A 21,416-nucleotide genomic window follows, 5' to 3' on the forward strand; every position below is an offset into this window, starting at 1 on the left:
TCAGATTTTACACTATTTGCATATTGTATCGATTCATGTTCTAAATTATACTTCTAATACGATATTTTATTGCAATATATGCAGGTAAACCGCTCTGTAAAGTGAACTTGAGTCTTCCTTCAAGACGGTCCGCTGAGAACAGTTAGCGTTATAACTTTTAGTTGAAGCGATTTTTTTTTTAAATTTAGAAACTTAATCATTACTTTCTACCAAACCCAAGTTTTCAGTTCTGTCATTTTTTAAAAATTTTAAATTCGCGCCCAACAGAAATCGTTTGTATTTCGTTTTCGAACCTCTACGAAATGAACTCAACCGGATTATATATTATAATATGATAATATATACAATTATAATATATATATTATTATTATATGACACATTGATATTTAATGACGTAGGTCGTAGATTTTTACGTTATAATAAATTGTTATATTAACAATACCTCTGGGCGTCAAGGTCTACTGGGTGGAAGGTACTTGACAATTATTATCGTACACATTGATCGTGAAGATTTTTATCGATGTAGTAGTTTTGTTCTTATTTAGAATACAAATTTGAAATTCATTGTCAAAACGTTTCTTAATAAAAACTATAGAACATATTTCTACTTTTCTCGGACGCTATACTAGCATGATTGTGTATCGAGTGTGTATGGTTTAACTCAGCAATATTCTCTCGGGTCTCAAACGTCCAATATTGGGATCGACTCGGACAAGAAGGGTACATTCTGCTGCGATTAATTATTGCAATTAAAACCAGTAGAAAGAGCACATGGTCATGGCGCACAGTGCATATCAATTAATATGTATTTGTAGACTATTAACTGCCGCAACCAGGTATAGGCAATGGCTATACCGTTTGGCTGTGGACGTGTTGTGACTAGAGGAGGGGCATCCCGGTACGACGGCCATGGGAATAGTACAGGAAATATACTGTAAATACTATACAGCAAAGGGTATATAGATCGGTAAATATATAAACTTAAAATCCGAGATCAGCCAAGGTCAATAAACCAGTCTGTTATTTTATATTTTATATCATAGTGGGTTAGGTTAAACGGATCAAACAAGCGTTGATTTGCAACGGCGACAGACATACGGACGAATGAGTAAAAGCGTTAACCGTCTTGGCTAATTCGAAAAATAAAACAATTACACAATAAACTAAACGTTTCTCTAAATTTGTTCGCATTCGTTAAGTACATATTCCCATTTGAGTTGATCGTTATTTTAGAACTGTTTTCCGTTAAAATGTTTCTCGAACCGCCAAAAGAAATCCAATTGGAGTTTATCAAAAAAGAAAATTTTTACCATAACGCCGACAAAATTGACGAAGACATTGATGTCTTAATCGATTGGTTGTCTAAACAACCGCATCTGCCCAACGTTGCAGGTTAGTTTAAACTTATTTCAAAATATTATTACAATCATTTTCAACGACTAAACAGATATTGTTTATGTCTAAATTGTCTTATGAAAAAAAAAGTCATGTATTGTTAAACTGTATGACGTTTTCATTAGTTGAATGATTTTCATGTCACAAAAATCTTCTTTTTTTTCTTACATTTTCTTTTAGAAGACATGAATATATAAATTAAAAACGCTCAACTGCATTATCGGTTGAAATATTAATAATTTAAAACATATTTTCAGTTCATTGAAACACAAAAGTATGATTTTTTTAATTTAGACAAGTCGTTGAAATTTTAACTAAAGTCATAGAGTGGTTATAAGTGTTCTAACACCGAAAACGCAGACCTATGCTTATTTGGATCTGATAGTTTCGCATTGTTGTTGTAATAATTGTCCATTGCCGATGTAACCAACGTTAGTTTTGTCATTGACTTCAGATCGCGTATGGCTAAAGCATTTCCTGATAGGATGCAAAAACAACTTGCAAAGGACAAAGAAAGTGCTGGAATCATACTTCGTGGTCCGCGCTGACTTACCAGAACTTTTCGATGATCTCACTACCGACGCCGAATGGGCCAAAAACGCGATGAAAATTGGGTAAGTTAATTATATTATGTTTTTCATTTTCTTTCATTACAAATTATGTTTTAAGTAAACCACTTTTATAACTCAATTTTTTAACACTTTAATTAGCCTACTTATCAATTATTTCATCCGAGTCTACACCGTTTAACGACCGTTTCTCAATAAACATAACTATAAAACTGTCTTATAAGTCTTGTAACAAGGTACTCCTAGTACGATTTAACATATTTTAGTTTCAAGAAACCACATTCACGTCTTAGTCGAGTGACTGAAAGAGTAACTTGTAGCATATAAATGGCAAGATAGGCTTTGGTGTATAAATTTTACTTCACCAAGAAATTAAAAACACTTATTACATTATTGTAAAATAATAATAATTCATGATTTTAGTTACACTTACGGGGTAAATTTACGATATTAAATATAATGAGATCCCACAGGGACAATCCCTTTTTCCCTGCGGATCTTTCCGCCCCTGGACTATGAGACCTCTCCGTCCTCATTGTACTGGCTTTTGAGATTACCCAACATTTTAGTCGATTATTGTCTAGCCAATTGCCATAACTGTCGTCTACTGGTAATCGGAGCAACATTGGTCAATAAGAACGATCTTGTGTTTCAGAAAAATATCGCTAATGCCTAAAATGACGCCGGAAGCCAATCGCGTGCACATTCTTCGGACCATCGAAAACAATGACAGCGAGTTCAACGCCGTGGCCATGTGCAAAGGAACGTTGAAGACAATCGATTATCTGATGAGACGAGAACCCATCTATGGCATGGTGTTCATTTTCGATTTGCAACATTGCCAGCTGTCGTATCTGCTCAGTTTCACACCGTCGTTGACTAAGAATCTTATGCGTTGCATACATGTAAGTACATTTTTTTTTTTTGGCATATAGAGATGTCGAGCGTTCCGACGATGTTCAATAAAAGAGCTACACCTTGAAACCGTTGACGTAAATCGGGCCTACTCGAATGACAAAATATAGGTATAATATGGGCACCAATGGCCCGGCAACAGTATTGTCCGGCTCGTAAAATATAAGCTTCGATCCTCACGGAACAGGTCTGGCCCACAGATCGTATATAAACATACTTCATAGCGGACGACCCTCGAATATTGTGTAATATCGTCGAATAATAACACACTTTGATTAATACCTTGTAAACGATCGTCCGCTGCTATCTAATATGTTTATATATTATCTTTGGTCTGGTCATACACCCACGAGTGTTCGAAGGATTTCAACAAATTCTGACGCCATATTTACTATTTATTATGTTTTTGTTTTGTTTAATTTGACAACAACCGATGCATAAGTGGTAATCATGACTTTTGTAAAAAATTCCATATCGACTCATGTCTCAAGTAGGCACTGTCTTCCACACGAAACACCGCCTACGAGCTGGCAGTGAGCCTAGAAGATATAGAGGACAATCGCTGTAACTTTATCGTGGGTTGTCATTTAGACAACAACAATACACTACTGAGGTAGTTATCTCACAGAGTACAAACATAAGAAATCTCGCGGTTAGGGTCGTCGACAGTAATTGGGTCCCTTACAAAATGGCGCTGTTTTCGTAAAAATCTGTGCATAGAAATGAATCGTTTAAGCTCCGTGTAGACATCAGCTTATAAACGAAACGGAGAAACACACAATACTGTCAACCTTTGATTTGGTATTCAAGGGCAAGCCGGTGATAGTCGGTGCGAACGAGGTTCGTGGTTGAGTTTGTGTTTAAAACTTGAAACCGGTTAAAAGCCTAGTAGCACCGAGTAAACAACAACACTGCTGATTTATTTAGTTTAATGAAAACTCAATGTACTTAATTTGATTTCAGGAAGCTACTCCGTTAAGAGTGAAAGGAATTCACTATGTAAATCCACCCAAGTTTGTCAGCCGTCTTGTGAGTTTCTTCAAAATGTTTTTGCCGACTAAAATTCAAAACAGGGTATGTATACCGTATTAATATGTTACGGGTAAAGTCCGAATTTGGCCAATGTATATTAACTCTAATGTTAACATTAGCCAATTTCGGACGCCGTTACCAGAATCATTTTGACAATCTTAACAATAATTTTACACAAAAAATATTAGCTTTTACCCAATAGGTAAATAACACATTAAATTGTACTTAAAGCTGCGTATTAATGGAATTTATTTGCATATATATATACTTTTTTTGGGGGGATGGGCGGTTCCTAGTAGATTATAATTGAGCAGCCAGGACATCTTGCCTAAACTAGGCATTAGTATATAGAAATATACTACACCAGGGAATGCCATCAGGGTAGGCCTAGTTGACTGAGAGTCTTCATAAGGCCAAAAGTTATCATCAACCCTTTTACCCAGATGGGGTTGAAGCTTGCCTTTAATTAGTTTTAGGACTTTAGGTCTGAAAATTAGATCCGGTGTGTACTTTTATAAAATCCAAAAATCTATAGTCACGATTTTTTTTTTTATCATACTGAACCCAAATAACGTTAATTTTTTCAAAATAAATTCTGAGCGGTGAAAAACAAAATCCGATGGAATCCGAGTTTTCACATAGGGTCTAATAAGTAATGTTCGCTTTATTTTCAGATCTTGATCCATGAGAATTTTGAATCTCTCCACAAACACATTCCCAAAGATGTTTTGCCCAACGAATACGGCGGTACGGCCGGAAGTATTGAAAAGCTAGAAGGTAAAATCGAACAAACGTGTGAGTCGGTTTGGAGTACTTGATGTTATTTTTGAAATACATTTTTTTACAGAGGAGTTGTTCGAAAATTTTAAAGAAGACGACGAATCGTGGAAGAGCAGACCGCAGGCCGACCTGTCCAAACGTCCGGCCCAAGAAAAGAGCAGCGAAATGGACATGAGCGGAACGTTCAAAAAACTCAATTTGGATTAATTATCTTTTTTTTTGTCGATTTCCGGTGTTCTAAACTTGTGTACTTTAAGATTTAATGTGAAAAAAATTGCACGGTCGACGTGCGCTCGTATTAGACGGCATTTTTAGGATAGAACAAATCGTAATATTATTCTGGACTGGTGAACTTAATTTTTTTTTATTTCTTACAAACGACCTACTAAAAAAAAATGACATCAATTACCATTGGCGGCTCCTTAGGAAATTAAATTTGTATAAGCTTAATTCTCGATCAGAATGAAAGCGTGCCGAACTGAGTTTGATTGGAAGTTAAATATTGTTATTAATATTATTATTATTATTATTTAAGAACATAATTATTGTAATATTATGTATTATTATGAACTGTGAAAATTATAAATTATATAGAATTTACCGATATCGGATACTTGTAGTTCATTATTAATGCAGTACATATTTTATTAATGAACTACTATGATTAGCATAAAAAACCGGAAATTTACACATTCCGGCAATTTTAATTACGTATAGGGTAATATAATAAGTATATAAGGTATAGTTGAAGTATAGATATATAGGTATAAAATATCGAAACTAGATTTCCAGAATTAGCAGTTATCAAATTTATCATTTTGTATGGTCTCATTTATTTAATACATTTCTAATATTACTTGTATACTAACATACAGGTATATATTATGTTATTCTTTCGACCATTGCCTATTATAATATAATATAATTATATGCTCGTATATCTTACCTGACTCGCCTTTGATTGATTTAATTGAAAAAAAACATTACATAATGACAAATGAAGTCTAATACACAACAGAGTATTTTTTCCTTTTGCCAGAGTAACTTTTTCAAATATCTTTGCCAGTTCTCAGATACAATTAGTTGGCATGTTAGTTACTTTAATTATTTTCTTTCTTTAAGAAAAATAAAAGTTAATAACATTTCTTTCAAAGGTCGTTTACAGAAAGTTACAAAAATGTGTCCATAAGATGTAGTATAATAATTAATAAATAAGCTAAACTACACAATATTATAAAAATCAATATTTTACTAACCCAAAAATATTGACTTACAATTACCTAAAAAAATGTTTTACAACGAGACGACGTCCACCCGTATAGAAAGTAGTAAAATAATTTGTTTTTTTTTTTAATTTAAATAACAAAAATATTTTTTTTACAAATTACACGATTTTTAAAATATTTAACCGTCGCCCATTATTTTAAGGTTTACGCCCCTCTATTGCAAACTACATTCACATATATAGATAGAGTTATATATGCATATTGTTATGCAGGCAATGGTCTCAGATATTATTTTTCTCATAGAATAGTACTGGTATTATGTAGTTCAGAATAAAAAAATTAAGTATCAATCGTGTTTACTGTAACTCGCGTTTTTACTTAATTTTTAACACCAGAAATGCCTGTCGATGATTTCGTACTAATCAATCTGTTCGAAATCGTCCAGGTTGTTAAATTATTAAAACAAATTTCGACGGTAATTGTTAGTTATTATTTTTAGTACAAGAATAAGGAAAAAACCAACACGGTTGTCTAGTTTTTCCAAAACGCGAATTTTGGATTACATCCAAATTTTCAAACAAGAAGACCTACTACGAACTTTTTTTGTCCCTTTGCCTAATGGTCAATCAAGTTTGTCTACGAAAATTTTCATTTGATAAATTATTCGAACGTATCTAAAAACCGATTAAAATTCAAGAAACCCGATATCAATCTGCTACCTATCAACCATTATGGTTTTATGATTGATTTTTTAATGTATGCATTAATTGTTGTAAACGATATCTGCTCATTGAAATTTTTTAATTTTCTTATACGATCTGACACGGGCCACCGTTTACAAAACTGGTAAAGGACTCGAAGAACTCGTATTGGAAACTGTAGACAAATTAATGGCAACAGTAATGGGCTGCGACTGGCGCCAAGAAGCAGTTCCCTAACGAGGAAAATAACAAACTAAAATTTGGATTGCATAATATAAGTAATGTGACAAGAAATTCAACGTCTTTTTCCTTTGCAGCCGGCAAACGTTAATCGACATGCGAGTGGTCACAGTACACAATATAAAAATCCTTTGAACTGATACCAAGATCAACTTTAGGAAGAGATGAGCAACGGGCGAACCTCAACAGAGTCATCTCAGTAAATTATATCTATACAAATCGAATTTCGAGTTGAATTGAAAATTCACCATACACGTACCCAAAGTCCTAATAAGTCAATTTCAAATGGTAATAAATAAAAAATAAATTTAATAACTAAATGACTCTTGTTAAAACAATATATATATTATACGGTGGTCATCATTTAAATTGAAAAATATATTACTTGTCTAGTTTTACAAGGTCGCGTGAAAATCAAAATCATAATTCATTTTATTGAGTAAGCTTACTTATTTGGGTTGTCCGACGACATGCACACTTAATGATGATACATTTTTTATAACAATATATAGAACAGTGGCTAATTTATTGTATTGTCGATATAAGTAATAATAATAATTTGAGCATCCGAATTTAAGGATGCAAGTCAATTAGAAAGTGACCTATCCGAAACGTACTTAAAACCGAACAACATATTATTGAAACACCTATTAAATAAGTCGGAATAACTTAAGTTTCCTAGACCTTGTGTCTAGCAGTTAGTGCCACGCACAACACTTTAGTGCATTGTAAGTATAAACGAGGGTTAACGTGTATTTTATTATCAGGTCCACCTTTGCTCTAAATTTTCCGACCTTGAAAAATTTGACTTCAAATATATTATATTTTTGAGACAGTAAAATCATAAGTGTTCTTTAGGTCGTTGACATTGATCATGAGAGGGAGGCGTAATGAAGCCCAAGGTTTTATATAACAACGAAATAAGCACACTTAATTTTAAACTTGTTTTACAATCATTTTCAACTAGTGGTCTGGTTTATTTTAATTAGCACATCCGTCAATGCATCAATGAGTACACGATTGCTAGGTAATAAATCCAAAAAGTATTCATTGACGCAATTTCAGAAGAACGCTAGGTATACTCAAAATTCTGCATGTTAAAATTAGTAATATTTAATTGGCCATAATCATTAAATCTACAACTAAACAAACTGAGGGTTTTTGAACAACTTGACAACTTTAAAGTTGTAAGGGCTTGCATAATTCTACCCCACTCCCCCCCCCCTTGAATTGTACCAATAAATATATACCATTTTCCATTTTAATGAGTATATAATAATAATTAATGTAAATATTTAAACGGTTTGCCACAGTTTATCCCTTCTTATAAAACAAAAAACTGGTGAATTTTATACCGATTCTAACAAAAAAATGAATTAAGACTTTTTTAAAATGCGACTAACATATAAATTAATGATTTCATCTTATATTATGTGAATTTATTATTAAAAATATCGGTGCAGATTTTTTTAATCATGCTCGATTTTTTTTATGTGGTTTATTCGTAATATGTAAAATAGCCAACAAAGTTGTATTGCATTTTTTAAATATTTGCCTATGTATTTTATTAAATTATTATGATGTATAAAAGTATCAAGAGGTAAATTTAAACTACTCTGTGATTTATAAATGTATCAAGATTACGTGACTTCTATAAAGCCCTACAGGGATAGGTCTACTTCACCAGTGGAAACCCACTCCGTGGGAAAATAATTTTATAGGTAGAACCTTTGAATACAATTTACATAAAACAACTCTATAAATATGCTTATTAATAAATTGTGCTCGGACGGAAATTTTGATATACATAAATTATATAACCAGATCATGTTTTCATATTGTGGTAAAACTTAATACACAATTTACTTTACCCGTTTCTGGTACACGTATTAACTATCCAAAATAATTGTTTTAATTACCTAATTCAGTTTGAAGGTTACAGAGCATAAAATAAAAATGTATTCAGAATAATACCCAATAAATAATTGATCAGCTGTGAAAAAATATATAACTTGCATAAAAAAAATTAACTGGTTTATATTTGGTGAATCACTCTGCCGACAACTAGCGAAATATAAATTTAGAAACCTAACCATAGTAGGGTCGTCGCGGTCACTGCAGTCTAGTTACATGTTAAACATTATGTAAATCTGGAGAGGAGGTCGAATGGAGCTAACAGGCTTGGAGATATTTTTTATGAGAGAATAAGTTATCACTCTGCACTCACAAAGTCATAAAACAGGGATGTAATTTTGATTTAGGATGAACTATTAATTTAATGTAGAAAATATAAGTGTAACTACACTTTTTTTAACTGAAAGTAAAATTTGTTTTTAAAAAATTGAGATATTAAAACATTCTTTTTTGTATAATTATACAATAATTACAATAATTTATATATTTATACAATCAATTTTTTAAATAATATATTTAGATTGTATAAATACTTTGTACCTCTTGCAAACAAAGTGATTTATTAATTTTTTATGATAAAATCCGTATAATTTAATTTTTTTAAATACGGTCTACACAAAATTCGAAAAATATAAATGATTACATACATCGTGAATAACACAGTAATATAAAACTTAAAGAAAAAATGTGTTGAAATATGTACAAATCTTTTTGTGTCAATTGCAAAAAGAACACTTTAAACAATTTTTTTTTGTTTTCCACTGTTACTCAATATTTTATAATTAAGTTATAGATACTTGAAAAAGAGCATTAACTATATTTCAACAATTAATAATGTCTTTTAAACGCGTTGTTTTAAATCTGTTGTTCAAATCTTTTGAACAAAAAAAAATGGAAAAATGAAATGGAATTTTTACGGCCAACCTCAAGAGGGGTACAATTTGACGTAGAATACCTCATATTAATACAAGTATAGTAAAATATAGTCTATTTGTCTATATCTATTTGTAAAGAATGTAAATGTATTACTGTATACAGTGCATTGTAATAAGTGAAAGAGAAAGTAATTTTAACTTAAACAGATTTTACGGGGATAAAATGTAATTTTTGTAATTTTGACAGTTGGTCCACTTGAAAGAGGTGTTTATGAAAAACCAACTAAAACTAAGTTTTCGATATATTAGCTTTGTGTGATTAGTAACGTAATCTTCATCATTATAAAAATAATTAACAAACGATCATTATAAATTATTAGATATTTTAAATTGTACTATATATGCATACATACACACATGGATTACCTAGCATGCAACCTATACCTACAGTAAAAAAACAATACTATTTTTTAAATATGGTAAAAAGAGGTATTACAATGTTTTAAACTGCTCGTGGGCCGTGGCCAATAAATATGCGTTTTAAAGGACCCACTCGTGCCTACTTATTAAGAGCCAAAATGTAGGCAATCCTTGAGAAAAATCAACAGAATTATCACTTTGTAAAATAAAATGACGATGATACAACTTGTTAAGACCGCATCTTAGTATCATACAAGTGTTAACATAATATCAAAAAGAAAAACTAAAAAAATATATACTGGTGGAGTTTATATTTTAACCCTTCACTGCATGTAAGTGCATATATGCATTAGGTTATTTGTGTTGATATAACTTATTGATTATGGTTGAATGTAATTTGTTACATTGCTATCTGTCGGAAAAATAACTGAATTATCGATTTTTAAAACGATTTTGATCAATAGAATGCAGTAAACACATAAAAATGGCATATATATTATATAGTTGTGGCTACTACAAAAATAGCTGTGGAATACGATGTTTGTACTGTGTTTTATTATACTAAAATTGTATCTATGGTGTTGAAAAAAATATAACGTGTATTGTTATCGTCTGCTTTACCAGAATGAACTGTTGATAATCTTCAACCATGTTTATTTGATTATAAAACAGATATTTTGTTACCGCGGTCACATATGACCTTCCATGCATTTGTCATTATGGTTTATAGGTACAAGTCAGCGGTGTTTATTTTTACTTATTTTTCGTTTTTGATGGTTTTTATTCTTTATTTGTTTGAAATTAAAATGAGTAAACTTAACAATAAAGACATAAATGAAGTTTTAAACATTCCATATGGGAGCGAAGACGAGTTTTGTGATTTAGATGATGAATTTTTGGAAATATTTTCTCGAGACGTTAACGAGGTGTACCTATTTATTTATAATATTTTTTTTAGTAAATAATTTGAAATTCGTATTACTTAGGATTGTAATCATTGGCCGCAATTTGTAGATACAAGAAGAGTTTGTAAAATGCCACCATGTAAATCTCAAACATTTGTAAAATGTATAAAATGTAATGTATATTTGTGTGTTAGTAGAAATAAGACGTGTTTTGAAGATTTTCATACAAAATGAACAAGAAAATAATTATTAGAATGTTAAAAAAATTATTAAATTTAATTAGAATTTAAAATAAAACTGTAGAATTAATTTGTATTTTTTAATAGTAATAATAAGATGTGTTCCATGCATGTAAGGTCATATATACATTGAGACTTAAAATGTACGTAAGTTCGTTCAAAAGTTAATAAAACATTTTTTTTTTATATCCCCAACTTTTGTATTATAATATTAATCATTTCTAATTTTTTCGTAAAAAAAAAAAATACATGCAGTGAAGCGTTAAATCTAAGGGGGAATTCTATATAATAAAAAAAAGGTCACAGGTCATTAATGATGAAATGTACATGCGCCTCCTCATTACTTTATCATTGATGTATACATGATGAGACAATTGTCAATTATTGTATTTTATGGGAAGAAAACATTTCTTTATTATGTGCTGTACAGCAACCTCAAAACACCACAGCATTAATAATTTTTCAAGCATATTGAAAGATTTTGAATACTTTTTTAAAAAAAAATTGCATATAAATTTTCCTTATTCGTCAAAAACTATCCTAATTGTCATTAAATTTGGAAATAAAATGTAGACAATAAAAATAACTTGTTGCATCATACAGGTCTCCGGACGTAAAACTTTCCGAGGTTTTTTAATATATTTTTAATTTAATTCTGTTAATTTGTTTTTAACAGGAAACTAGATTCAATACAATTATGTCCATTAACTTATTGTCTCAATGCCAATTTTGTAGTCGTAAAAAGTAAAAACCCGTATGGTTATTGTTTTGAGTTAAAAATAAATTGAATTGGTTTGACTATGTAATTTATGAAGGAAAAACACTTAAAAAAAAACAAATTTAATAGAAAAAATATCGAAGAAAACTTGTTGGCGATCGATCAACTACACACAGTTCTAGCTGTTCTTATTTGATCAGGTTTCAAATAGTATTGCATATAGACAAATCGAATGAAAGTGTGTATGTGCACATGGTGCAAATACATATAGATATGTATTCGTTTTATATTTTTTTTTGCCAGAAAATCAATAGTTATATTTTACACAATACCTTGTAGACAACATCGTCTGGTCACAGATGGACGATTTGCTGTAATGTATCGTAGGTATATTCCATTTCCTAGTTAATTGTTAAATGGCAATAAAACGAAAACGATTTTCAAGGATATCAAACAAGTCTCGGCCGATACCGGCTTTTCTGTTAATTTAAACAGGATACTCGGTGCCCAGAACAAGTAAACTGTACGTTTTTATATTATTATGGTCGTCACTTGGGTGATGTGCTTATTGTAAAACAGGTTAGCGTAGAAAACCAGAAGACGCAAGAAGGTCGGCCGGGTCTGCTTGAAGCTCCAATGCTCAACGTAAATAACTAAACGATTTAATACGAGCACATACTGTTCACAGACGTACTGATTGTCTGACCATTCCTAACATCCTACGACCGAGTACGCACTCGTATTATACTGTTACAATATATATATATATATATTATTAACAGTCAATTTATTATTATTTACACCGACAGAATAGCACACGGAAACATGTTACTATTGCCGGCCAGCGAAACGCAACTGGAGAAACTGAAAGCCGAAGAATTCTATCAGCCGCCAGAGAGAATCGAAGAAGATGTCACTCAGCTCATGGAATGGCTCACCAAGCAGCCGCACTTACCCGACGTCACAGGTATATAATTATTTATAAAATTATATATATATATATTAGGATGGTAAAAAAAACATTAAAATAATATTTTTAGATTTAACCATATCCTATAAGTTCTAAAAATTGTATTTAAACACTTTTATGCTATTTTAATTTTGATATTTTAAATAAATGCCATAAAATATAACTTTGGTTAAACTTCAACCCCGTTGCGGCACATGAAGGGGTTGAGTAATCGAACCCAAAGTTCCACAGAATTATTTTTTACATCACATAAATAAAATTGGAGGGGGGAGGGGTGTTGCAAACAAAATTCTAAAGTAAGGTTTATAAGTATGTAATATAGATATAAGTGCAAATCGTTGTTCGTTACTAGTTAATAATAATAATAATTGTTGTTATATTCGGTTTGAATTTGCTTATATCAATAAAACTACAGTGATATTCTAGGCATTAACGCCACCAATAGGAGATAGGGGAGGGGAGGGGTGCGCTTGGGGTACTTTAGCACCCCTATGTTTAAAATTAGCACCCCCTCCCCCCAAAAAAATTAAAGTGTTCATTTGTTTCATTTATCTTAAGCTAGATATTTTTGTTGAATTTGTTGTTTTCTTAACATTTTGTTAGGTATTTTGTTTGTCATTACCTACTTATTAATATAAAAATAGAATATTATCTTGAAAATATTTATTTTTATTTTATTGATAATTAAACGAATATGGATAGTTGAGAACGGATTAATTATCTGTGATTAGTAATATTACAGATAGCTGGCCTATCTGGCTAGGGACTAGTGGAGTGAATTGCTGGCCTGGATATTAAAATATAATTATAAGCTATATCTATATTTGGTTTTTTTATCTTTGTATTCTTACCTATGTTTTTTCTGTTAAGACGTCGGTCCCCATTATAGTTTATGGCATACGAATAAATAAATTTAAAAAATGAATAAAATTTAAATGTTCGCACCCCCATACATTTAATTCTAGTTGCACCCATGAATCGAAGAAGGCTTAGGTTAGGTCTACTACTCTTTCCTATCCGTCTCATTTCTTAACTTTCCTTAAGTCATCTGCTATTTTCTATCAATTACTATAGTATATGTGTAGTACAGTTAAACACTCACAAAAAATCAAAAAAATATCTTACCTAACCACTCTTTTGTTTAAAAATTTCATCAAGTTTTATAATTAAAAAAAAAAAATAATTAACGGTTATTCATATTTAAATTATTTTTCTATTCAGCTAAAATGTTTAGCTGGACGGGGTAAGTGACTCACTTAAATTTGATTTTGATCCATTCGTGTTTCACTTATTTATAATTTGAGAAGTTAAACATTTTATATGTTACGTTGGGAAAATGTAACATAAATGTAAGCCCATCCTGATTATTTTTTTTTAATTTCCAAGAGAAACGACATAGTAGAAGGTACATCATATGACGAAGAAACAAAATTTGTACAAAACCAGTTATTTAAACAACTTACGAGTATTATATCAGCTGTAGGATGCATAATAATAGTTGATTTTTATTCCAATAAATCCAGACCACCTTGATAACATGTAGGTAGTCAACAAGGATATTGACATTGAGTATTGATACAAATTATCATTACGATATTGGTTTTTCGATGAAAACATAGAATTATAGGCACAACTTTGACATAAATCATAATAGAATATAAGTTGATGTTAAAAGTTAAAAAAAAACGACATTTTAACAAATATATAGTCATATTTCAAATAAGTTATTAGGTACATAATATTATTATGGTAGGTACCTATATTGAAACAACATTGAAAAACTAGTTCTATTTAAACTGTACAAATAAATAATAATTCCAACGTTGTAATTTGATTGCGCATATTATTAATGATTTAATTTTAAATTTCCTTTCCAGATAGGAAATGGTTGTCTCATTTCATTATAGGCTGCAAATACAATTTACAACGATCGAAACAAGTAATTGACGCATACTTCACCGTACGGGAAGAGCTACCGGATTTTTTCGGTGGATTGAGCGAACAAGATTTAAAAAATGCTGCTCACCACGGGTAATTTGTAGTGTTACACTCATGTATATATAAAAAAAAATTAAGGATACTCCCTGTACCTAAATAGATTGAAATCGCATAATGTGTAGCCATAGGCTATGGCCTCTGAAATCGACCATTTTATATAATAATATGTTTGATTCAGTTATAACTCGAGTTCGATTGTTAATGACCAAAAATATATTAAAATATGCCCTTTTAAATGTTAAAATATAAAATCATAGGCTTTTATTAAAATCGGCTAAAATGTTTTAAGAATCGGCTGAGTTTTCAAATAGCTGACTTGACAATGTTATTATTTATATTATGTCAAGTTGACATAAAATAAGTTTAATTAAGTAAAAAAGTGTTTTACATATCAGGATAACATTGATTTGTAATAATGTTGCTGTTGCTGATGTTTTCAAATTTAAAAGACCAATGAGGATTATTTTACAAAATTTTATAACCAGAATTTTCGTTTAATACTTTTTCTAAAAGTGTGTATAATTGTCTATAGCTCATAGCCGTAGGTAAATACGTTTAAAGATAACAATAAAATGGAACATTTTTAATAATTATTTAGGTACTTACAAGTATGTTACTAAATCTAGAAATAATCATTATATAGGCGAATATATGCTTAAAAGTATCAAATATGCAAATAATGCAATAAAAGTTTGCAGATTTGAAATTTAGACAGTAAATCGAATTTATGTCTTGTTTGGGTATAATTCAGAGTGGATAAACATCCTAGTAGTAATTATAATAAATAATAAATTCAAAATTTGGGGTTTTACACTCTTACCTATTTTTTTCCTTCTATTTCTTAATTTAATTTTTTTTCCAGACATATGAGTTTGTTCCCGAAACTAACACCAAACGGTGAGAGAGTTTTTTGCACAAGAACCCATCCCACATCTGATGACGATCAATTTGAAGCCCAGCTGATCATTAAAACGGCTATTGCAGTTTTGGATTTAGAACTGAAAGATACACCAATGTATGGAAACATAATTCTGTTAGATTTGGAGTTCGTTCGTTTGAATCAATTTTTGGCCTGTACCCCGACTTTGACCAAAAATCTTCTGCGGTGTACCATTGTAAGTAAAAATGTAGTTTCCCTTCCCAACTCAATCAATAATCGTTAACTATTTTTATTTTGTTTTATAGGACGCATTCCCGTTGAGAGTAAAAGCTATTCACTACGTGAATCCACCTAAGTTCATGAGCCGTCTCATTAACTTCTTCAAAATGTTTTTGCCGAACAAAATCAAGGACAGAGTAAGTACATAATTAATATTTTACATTTTCCAATAGAATTAATAAAAAAAAAAGTAACAAGATATCGCTCCCAGTCATATTGGAAGCAGATAAAAAAAATCTTCTCGTTATAATACACATTTAAAATTTACTTACTTACAGAAATGTATTAAGAACTTTTTGCGCTTGATATTTATCTAAATATATTTGTATTTTGCAGTTGTTCGTACACGACACATACGATAGTCTTTACGAACATGTTTCTAAGGATGTTTTACCAGAAAAATATGGCGGCTCAGCTGGAAAAATTGAAGAAATGGAAGGTAAGTGTTTACAGCTTACATAAAATATAATGAACACACACACACACACACACAATTATACATGAATTGACATAATATGTTTACAGATAAACTGATTGAGCATTTACTACAAAACAAAGAATGGTTCGAGAGTCGGCCAAGAGCAGATTTGTCAAAACGTCCTTTTTCAGAGAAAACCGATGATCTTGGAACTGACGGTACATTTAAGAAACTCGCTATTGATTAAGCAAGGAACGCTACTTCTATTTCATTAGGTATTATTAATTTCAAAAAAATATATTGGTTTGGAAAAAAAAAATGGAACATTATTACAAATTATTTCAAGAACTACCTATACTTAGAAGTTAATTGATTTGAAAGAAATATATTTATACCTGTTTAATGCAAAAATGTTATATTGATTATAATTCTTCTATACTTTTTAATAATTATTGATGTATGAACTACACTTAAAAAATGTGTAGTTGTTTTAACAATAATAACACATAGAAAAAAAACATTACCAAGCGGCCTAAACAGAATTTAAAATGACTTGTACATTCTCACATTTAATAATCATGTTTAGTTGCCTCACATCTTTGAGAACTTGACACGTTCCTGACGCTTAGGGAAATAAACATACTTCAAGCAACAAAGACATGTATAAAAGCATAGACACTCTGACCTATAAAAGTTATTAGTTTATTACATTATCTATTGGTACATGTAAAAATATCACACCTTATGTAGATTAAAAACATTATTTTATAGTCAATTGTTAATCACTTGATTTATCTTGAGTAATATTGGGGTACAACAATCTGTAATGATAATAGGATAGATGGAAGAAAATTAATGAAGGTTAAAAATTAAAATAACCATGTCATATCATAACAAATATATTATATTATTTATGATAAAAAATGTAAAGATATCTAGAAAAGATACCAATAGATAGTAAATGTACACATTGTGTGAAATTTTGAAGATTAAAAACATCTTAAGACCAATTTAATAAAAAATTATGTCGCGTACATACTAAAATAAAAAAATAGTACTACTAGGCACAAATTTTGTAAAAATTCAAAATCGCACACAGAGTAAAACATGTAGGTAAATTTTTCTCGATACCTTCTAATTTTTATATTTTTTTTATACAAAAAGGAACACAAAATTAAATATTTAAAAAAAAAATAAAAGTAGTGTAATGCCAAAAACTGTAGCACGTCTAAAATATTCAATGCACAATAATACTGAAGTATAAATGTTTCTTAATACTTATATTAAGCTACCATAGTTTTCGTTTCTACACGTAGAATTATTTTTTGGCTGCTTGTTTTCATTGTTTATTTGATTGTCACTGTTAGATTCACTTTTCCCATTAACCGACGTATTACTAGAACGATAATAAGAAGAAATAATAATTTTAAATAAGTAGGTACCAAAAAAAAAAGCATTTGGATTTAAACCAGCCATACTCAACCAGCGGCCCACCAATTGTTTTTATGTAGCACAAAAAGAACTCATTGAGTTGATACAAAAATAGTGAAAATAATGTCTCAATATCAAAAATTCACTAATTAAAAAAAAATATTTAGTTTTTTTATACTAAATTATCAAATGTTATACATAATAAATAATAATATATAAATGTATTTAAAATGTTTTTCTTAAATCCCCTTCTCTTTCATTTCGACTTAAGCAGCCCATGTAATATTTCAAAATATTTTATGTGGCTCAAATAAAATAAAAGTTGAGTATGGCGGATTTAAATAATTATTACCATGTTTTTAGAATGTATTATAAGTTCTCGAATAGGAGCACTATTTTTTTCAGAAATTGTAGCATAATTTTATTAAGCGGTGGTTTTTTTAGGGGTAAAATAAATACGGGGAACACTTTCATAGTAAAAGTAAAAAAGTCACCCTACTTTAATTTTTTCAATTTGAGCACTGTGAATTATTAAGATATATAAAATTACAAATTAAATTTATCGCTAAAAACGTAGGTATAGTTTGCTGTAGAAAATAGATACTTTTTTAACTGTGATATTTTTCTTTCTTGGTAAGCAGTTATACCAAAGTTTAAGTAGTACATTATATAATTTGATTAAGCATCAAAAGACTTAAAAACAATAGCCTTTAATGAAGAAAATATGTAGTTAAATGAAATAAAAACTAAATTGTCTTGGTTCAAAAATGAATCTTATCAAACAACTTAAATTCCATAACAAAGAAGTCAACGATAAACTCAATAAATTATTTTGGAATATAATAAGTTAGTTTAGCTACACGTTTCGATTTTGAAATAATATAATATTTACCTTATAGAATCCGTGTTACGGTTTCTCCGATAAGCAAATCTTCTACGCAAAGATGGAGGCGTATCGATGGCGAACGGGCTATACATTTTAGTAGGCGTCCTACCTAGTAAACACTTAGATCTAGTTTTTGGCGTATTGGGAGTTAACGGCGACTCGTCTAATTTAAACCGTCGTCTAGTTGTCGGCCTCAATTTCTTAAACAATAAAACGATACGATAAACCTGTACGTTATCTGAATAGAATAAAAACATATAATAATAATTTTTTACCTGTGTTGCCATTTTGAATCCAGTCCTCAGTTTGTTCATGGATCTAAACACTGAACTGACACTGTGCTTCAGCGCATCGCTCTTTTTCGACACCGTGTTGACGGCTACTTGCCATACTTGCGAATTGCAATTCCTCGATTTCGGACTTCGCCTGACCAATGAGTACGGACATTCTTCGTCGAACCTGTCACGTATCTGCCTTTGCATGTCCTCCTCGACAATGCTCTCCGTCATCCTTGTCGGCTTGCAGCATTCGTTGCCGATGAAACTCAATCTTCGGCGCATCATTTTTACAAAAAAAAATTTAAAAAAACAAAAAACCTTTTAAGTAGGTAATAATACAAACAATAAATTTGTAAATGATAAAAAAAAACAAGACGTAACGACTACAGTGCGAACTTAATATTTTTACAAAACATTATATGTTAATAGTACAAGAAGAAATTTTAAATCGTATACAATGCAATATCACAGTTGTCTTCACGGAAAATATGTAAACGCATGTCGCATTGTTCGGTTTCGGATACACACACTATAGCCCAACACAGGTATACAGCTGCTGTAAAAATGATAACCGTTAAAATTCAAAACATTTGGTGGGAGGTATAACGGTGACCGAAGCCCTTGCCCGCGTGCATACTGCATAGGTAACATCGTGATTTACGACCCCGCCGCAGTGTGACCACGTGGCTAATAAAATAAACCCAATGGCGGGAAAACGTATTTCATTCGAAATATTTAGTACTACAATATTATATAATACAGCCCGATGCGGGCTACTAATTTGTCGTGTAGAGACTAACAAGTACTGGCTAAGCTGTCAACGGTTCCCACTTCCCAGCTACCCATACATAATTATTATAACCTAGCAAAAAAAAAAGACGGGACGACGGCGCATTAACCGTTGTAACCACAGTGGTAACTTGAAAACTTGTTATCATCTAGAAACCTATGACCGAACACTGGACTACTGCGGCCAGGGCAGGATTTAAGGGAGGGGGGTTAGAAGGCTCCTCGTGGCCAAGTCGTGATTATTAAGTTATAACTATATTAACTATTTAATCTTAAAATTTCAAAAATAAAACCATTTAAACTTATTGTCCCCTTAATGTCCATTGTCCAGCACAGTGGCGTATATATGGGTAAAGGGTTTATGAGGGACAGATATCTTCCCTCGACTTTTACAATTAACCAACACTCTAGCACCGCAGAGTAAAAGATGTGTAAAGATAAGTGAACAACTAAAAATATTGCTATTGACTCAGAATTACATGCATTAGATATTTGTGACAAAGTGTTTTATCTAATTGTTCTACTGCTACGCCTGAAAGATGTTGGTCAATTTTCAAAAGAAATAAGTCCTATCTTGGAAACAGTTTGACAAAAGTAAATATTTTATAATTTTTCTGCTTATCTGTGGGTGTTTCTAATATATATATATATATATTATATATATATATATTAATATATATATATATATATATAATACTCGTATATACATTTTTGCGTTACATTTTAAATATTAACCTATAGGTAGGTACATAGAATTTAAATATAGGTACGATTAAAAACGGATTATATTACATCACGTGTAAAAATATCGTAATTTTGTTTAATGAATGATATTACCTATACAAATTAGTGTTTATTATTGACCAGATAATCGATACAAAAAACTACTAAAACATTTTGAATTATTATATTTTATTATTTTTATCGCTATAAACTCTATATAGGTGCCAGTCCGTTATTGATTATAATAGAGATTACATTTAATTATTTGTAAAATACATGTAAGAAGCAGTAAAATAGTTCTAGTTACTAGTTACTAAAAATATATATTATACCCAACGAAACATTTTTTTTTTAATATGATAAAAATCATGATTGAAATATATAAGGTTATTACATAACCTAAAAGGGGCACGTATATCCCTTCTTCATAAAATTGTCGATGATAAAAACAAATATGTAAGCGTAAAGGGATCAAGTATAGAAATACACGGTAAAGTAACATACTTATGTAGTATGTCGAATAGTTTAGTATAGAGTAAACCTGATTATCCCCTTATGCTGCCATTTTGTTTCTGAAAATGACAATTGGTCGAGAAGATGTGCAATAACCTATATATTTCAACCATGATAAAAATTAATATTTAAGTGTACAAGTAAACAGTATGACGACGTAAAGGACACTAAAAAAAACACTTATTTGGACATTAAAAACTTGGAAATAATTGATAGGACGTTATTTCGGGGTTTTTAAAGTTCTGTCATATTTATTTTTGTTTTTTTTTATTATACTTGCGGTGTTTGAAAACGGGTCGTATACAAACCCTAAGCTCGGATA

General features: G+C 30.5%; 3 protein-coding genes across 4 annotated transcripts; 2 read left to right on the forward strand and 1 right to left on the reverse strand.

Annotated features, from left to right (window-relative positions):
* Positions 1-1,043: 1,043 nt before the first annotated feature.
* On the forward strand, positions 1,044-5,297 carry LOC126838086 (alpha-tocopherol transfer protein-like). The gene is made up of 6 exons (XM_050572203.1): positions 1,044-1,392; positions 1,850-2,009; positions 2,620-2,869; positions 3,843-3,953; positions 4,586-4,688; positions 4,759-5,297. The coding sequence occupies exons 1-6, from the start codon at positions 1,251-1,253 to the stop codon at positions 4,896-4,898; spliced, it is 906 nt and encodes a 301-aa protein (XP_050428160.1). The 5' UTR covers positions 1,044-1,250; the 3' UTR covers positions 4,899-5,297.
* A 7,221-nt stretch (positions 5,298-12,518) lies between these two features.
* On the forward strand, positions 12,519-16,885 carry LOC126838092 (alpha-tocopherol transfer protein-like). 2 transcript variants are annotated; one of them, XM_050572216.1, is made up of 7 exons: positions 12,519-12,658; positions 12,739-12,896; positions 14,777-14,930; positions 15,760-16,012; positions 16,083-16,193; positions 16,393-16,495; positions 16,582-16,885. In XM_050572216.1, the coding sequence occupies exons 2-7, from the start codon at positions 12,755-12,757 to the stop codon at positions 16,719-16,721; spliced, it is 903 nt and encodes a 300-aa protein (XP_050428173.1). In that variant the 5' UTR covers positions 12,519-12,658; positions 12,739-12,754; the 3' UTR covers positions 16,722-16,885. The 2 variants fall into 2 exon arrangements, with proteins under 2 accessions (XP_050428173.1, XP_050428182.1); XM_050572225.1 differs by having other exon boundaries at positions 12,592-12,896.
* A 602-nt stretch (positions 16,886-17,487) lies between these two features.
* LOC126838117 (uncharacterized) lies at positions 17,488-19,641 on the reverse strand. Its single transcript, XM_050572265.1, has 3 exons — positions 19,067-19,641; positions 18,798-18,991; positions 17,488-17,870 (listed from the first exon to the last, which is right to left on the reverse strand). Exons 1-3 carry the CDS (start codon positions 19,352-19,354, stop codon positions 17,753-17,755), a joined length of 600 nt encoding a protein of 199 aa, XP_050428222.1. The 5' UTR covers positions 19,355-19,641; the 3' UTR covers positions 17,488-17,752.
* Between the last annotated feature and the right edge of the window lie 1,775 nt (positions 19,642-21,416).

The sequence above is a fragment of the Adelges cooleyi genome, unplaced genomic scaffold (assembly GCF_023614345.1).
Source record: "Adelges cooleyi isolate 19-005CV unplaced genomic scaffold, UGA_ACOO_1.1 ACOO_flye_CR_arks_rails_tigmint_CR_PRNA_108, whole genome shotgun sequence".
In the NCBI taxonomy this organism is placed as follows: Eukaryota; Metazoa; Arthropoda; class Insecta; order Hemiptera; family Adelgidae; genus Adelges; species Adelges cooleyi.